At 29.8% G+C, this 4,290-nt stretch overlaps 1 protein-coding gene across 2 annotated transcripts; it reads left to right on the top strand.

The window, feature by feature from the left end:
• Nucleotides 1–348: 348 nt before the first annotated feature.
• On the top strand, nucleotides 349–3,677 carry LOC114173382 (WAT1-related protein At5g40210-like). 2 transcript variants are annotated; one of them, XM_028057740.1, is made up of 8 exons: nucleotides 349–637; nucleotides 728–790; nucleotides 990–1,103; nucleotides 1,346–1,553; nucleotides 2,286–2,393; nucleotides 2,945–3,096; nucleotides 3,235–3,379; nucleotides 3,594–3,677. In XM_028057740.1, the coding sequence occupies exons 1-7, from the start codon at nucleotides 441–443 to the stop codon at nucleotides 3,374–3,376; spliced, it is 984 nt and encodes a 327-aa protein (XP_027913541.1). In that variant the 5' UTR covers nucleotides 349–440; the 3' UTR covers nucleotides 3,377–3,379; nucleotides 3,594–3,677. The 2 variants fall into 2 exon arrangements, with proteins under 2 accessions (XP_027913541.1, XP_027913540.1); XM_028057739.1 differs by having other exon boundaries at nucleotides 351–637; nucleotides 2,235–2,393.
• Nucleotides 3,678–4,290: the final 613 nt, after the last annotated feature.

The following is a 4,290-nucleotide window of genomic DNA, read 5'->3' as shown; positions in this document are numbered from 1 at the left end:
ATGAACAATATTTTGAATTTATATATCCTACTGTAAGAGAGTAGCTTGGATATATGTCGTACTTATATTTATTTAATGTTTAAATGTGTAATCGTCCACCTAATCATAAATTGTATTAATGGTCGGAGATGTTAATATTTATAAGTCAAACTCGTTTTACTCGTACAACAATAACAATGAAAATGGTAGATTTGAAGTGAAATTATTGTTCATAAAATATATTATTTTATGGTATTACTTTTATAAGAGTTGTGAAATGGTTTGTCAGGTAGTGTCAAAAGAATTTTTTTCTTGTTTTAAATATACCACAATTAGTCTTACGTATAAAGAGTCAGAAATATAAGACAAAACATGAAGAGAAACAGTAATCTCAAATAGAAAGCATTAAAAAGAAGATTTTTTCATGAGGTAAAGAGAGTGAGAGAGAAGGTCGCAAAGAAATGGTGAGATGGGTGAACGGTGGAAGAGGAAAATTACTGCCATTTTTGGGGATGTTGTTGGCTATGCTAACTCAAAGTGGAAGCATGGTGGTCATAAAATTTGCCATGACTGATGGTATCAACAAATATGTTATGGTTGTTTATTCTATGGCTCTCTCCTCCTTCTTCCTTCTTCCCTTTGCCTTGTTTCAACACAGGTTTTCTTTTTCTTACATAAATCTTCTTTCTCTCAAAGTTTCTAACACAGATATTATTGTTCTAACAATTTACCCTTTTACATTGAGTAGGTCAGAAGGTCCTCCTCTCACATTCTCTGCACTCTGTAGCTTCCTTTTGCTTGCTCTCTTTGTGTTAGTATTCCTTTCTACCTTGCACCATGCTTCCGCATTTTCCAATTAACAAGAATGTTCTGTGTTTTGTGTTTGAAGTTATTATGGTTAATGTTCTGTTTGTTAGCATACCCTTTCTTTTTTTGTTTTTGTATTCGTTCAGGTGGTTTCTGCTTTGGGAAATGTGCAAATTGTCTGATTTGTTTTTTTTACTGTGCAGGAGTTCAGCACAGATAATGTCTTATATTGGCATAGAACTAAGCTCTCCAACTCTTGCATCAGCAATACTTAACCTTGTTCCAGCTTTCACTTTTGTACTTGCCCTCATTTTCAGGTTCCACATTTTTTTTCCTGTGCTGATTGAGAATTCCAAATCATTAACAACTCAGAAAAAACATCAGGATTTTGAGGATGTTTGTCTATTGACAAAATTCGAATGAGATCCTTAAACTTTAAGCATACTACCTAAAATTCTTTGTTTTGAAAGTTAGATGCAATGAGGCAATATCCTGATATATCTAAACACTATTTTTTGCTAGTCTTTGTTTATGATATATTTCTTTATAATTTTTTTAGGATGGAAAAAGTAGAGTGGAGAAATTTTAGCAGTGAAGCTAAAGTGTTAGGAACAGTAGTCTCAATTAGTGGAGCTTTTGTTGTAATACTTTACAAGGGTCCACCCATTGGGATGAAAGTTCAGTTTTCGACACAATTAAATTGGATCTTGGGAGGGATATGCTGCGTTGCCGATTCTTTATTTACTTCTATGTGGTACATATATCAGGTTAGGTTTAATTTTACCTCATGTCTTATCTTAATTCTCCTACTTTTAATATAGTATGTTGAAACAAAAAAATCAATAGAAATAATATAAATTTAAATGATCACTCCTACAAAGTCTTTCACAACAAAAAATTAAAGAATAGTTTACATAAAACTGAATAAAATTATAGTTGCAACCTAAAGCAACATAGTATTAGATCAAATTATAAATAACCTAAATAATTACAAATTAAAACATGACGGTAAATCTATAAAAGGACACAACGTTACTTAATTATCTTTATTAATTATAAGTGGAACAACCTAGAGAATTATCCCTAAAGGTGCATGATTCACTCAGACACTCTTTCAACACAATGTAGGACACAACAAAATGCTGGATAATTACAACAATGAGTGAGACACATATAAAGTATAACAATAAAAAAAAAGCATAAAAAATAGAAAGATGGGACAATACAACAATTCTTCGATACAGAAGCAAAAAAGAAACAAGAGATTCAACGTTAATATTTTACTATTTAATTGATTTTGAAAATCAAACACATATTAATTCTAATTCTACTTTAAAAAATTAATTCTAATTAATTTTACATCATTTCTACACATTTACACAGAATCAAAATTGAAAATGGAATAGTAAACTTAAATTGGATTTTGCGTTTGGTACTAAACTTTTCAGGCTTCGGTAGCAAAGAAATACCCTGCTGTAACAGTGATACTGTTCTTCCAGTTCTTGTTTTCAACCATTCCTTGTGGAATATTTGCTTTAATTTCTGTGAGAGACCCAACTGAATGGAAGCTCAGCTTCGACGCAGGGTTGAGTGTCGTTTTGTATCAGGTAATACATCACTGTCTTGTTTCTCAATTTCAAATTGCCAGCTACTGTTGAAAATTTTGTAACCAATAAATGGCTAAAAATGCAGTACTACTCAAATACATTTAAAGGAGTTGGTTAGATAAGAAATTTTCTTACATCCAATAATCATTTTATCTAGAAATTATAAATTTAAAAAAATGATTAAATTTTGATTAGCTAATAAAAAATATTCTTAAAATGTTATTACTAAGTTTTAAAACATTATGAAATAGTGTGTATTTCTTTTTTTATAAAAATCCTTAGCTTTTTATTAAATTTTTGTTCTTTATATTTCGTACATGAGAATTGATATTTGTGGATGGGCAGAAATAAGTCTTACAATAAATAAATCTCTTTAATATGGATTTTGATAACGTGTTAGGTAATGAATTTAAGTTTAACTTATCCTTTATAAAATGAAAATTGTTTTATTTATATAAGATAAATTGGTGCATTTTTAATTTATTTGATTTTTTTTCATCCCTATCCTTTGGTAGTGTCCTTGGTAAAATGAGTGTGACCATGATGAATAGGCAATAGGTGCGACCATGCTACGTTACGTGCTATGCACGTGGTGTGTCCACAGGGAAGGACCTTTGTTTTGTGCTATGTTCAAGCCTGTGGGAATCATCTTCACAGCAATCATGAGTGCAATTTTTCTTGGGGAGAATCTTGGCCTTGGAAGGTAAATTTTCAAAACTAAAAAACCACATAAATAACAAAGAAAAAAAAACTCTAAGTTTTGCTAAATTGGTTGTTTCTGTCAAAGGAACAAATTTCGTTTCGTATTACATTAATTTTTGTTTCAATGAATTGTTTGCAGTTTGATTGGTGGGGTTATAATCGTGGTAGGGTTTTATGCTGTTCTGTGGGGAAAATCCAGAGAGGAGAACAATGATGAGAAAAAGGTTGAAAACTTGGAATCATCGTGTCATAATCTTCCTTTATTACAAAATAGGGTATAACAGGTAAGTTCAAAATTTGATTTGATGTAGATTGTGATGATCTTTTCAGTATTTCATTTTACCTGTTAGTTTAAAGGGAATAAAGTAAATATTTGTTTTACATTTTAGTTTGGTTTCTCATTGAGGAAACGAAAATACTAAAGAAGATATTGTTGTTTTATTTTATTTTTTGTTGAGTTTAAATAGAAACTTTTATATTTTGGTATTTTAATTATAGGTATCAAGAACAAGAAATAGCTCTCTAAAGCAAGAAAGACTTTGAACATTTTGTTCATGTTGGACATTTGGACCATATTGAAAAGGATTGAAAGGGAAAATATGAGAACTTCGGACAGTTGGCAGCAATAATAGTGGAAAAAAGTCCCTTCAATGATGTATGCAGTTTTCCTTTATTTTATTTTTTTATCTATTTGTGGTAGTTATATATATATATATATATATATATATATATATATATATATATATATATATATATATATATATATATATAAAAGCCCTCTTTTCTTAGAGTTATGTACATTTCAATGTAATATGTGAAGTTAATATGATTCTAAGCGGAAGATGACGATTTTTTTTACTTTGAATTTCTTCTAAAAATAATTAATATAATTAGAGTATCTTTTAAGGAGTGTAGATTTACTGTCCTTAAGAACTTATTTACGATGTATTGCGCAAGTCAAATAACCCAGGACGATATAAAAAAATAAAAAGAGAGAAAAGAGAGTCAAGAGAATTGAGAAGGTATATTTTAGGAGTACTATACCACTTATTTATAGGTACAAATAAGGGTTTTGATGGGCTAAAAAATCTCATGGCCAACAAGGATAATTGTAACAGCTCCACCACAATCAAAAGATGTTCTAAGTGCTTTGTGAAAATATAAAAAAAGCAACTATCATACAAAAGTTAATGGC

Source organism: Vigna unguiculata, chromosome 2 (assembly GCF_004118075.2).
Source record: "Vigna unguiculata cultivar IT97K-499-35 chromosome 2, ASM411807v1, whole genome shotgun sequence".
Taxonomy (NCBI): Eukaryota; Viridiplantae; Streptophyta; class Magnoliopsida; order Fabales; family Fabaceae; genus Vigna; species Vigna unguiculata.
This window is presented reverse-complemented; position numbering and strand designations above follow the sequence as displayed.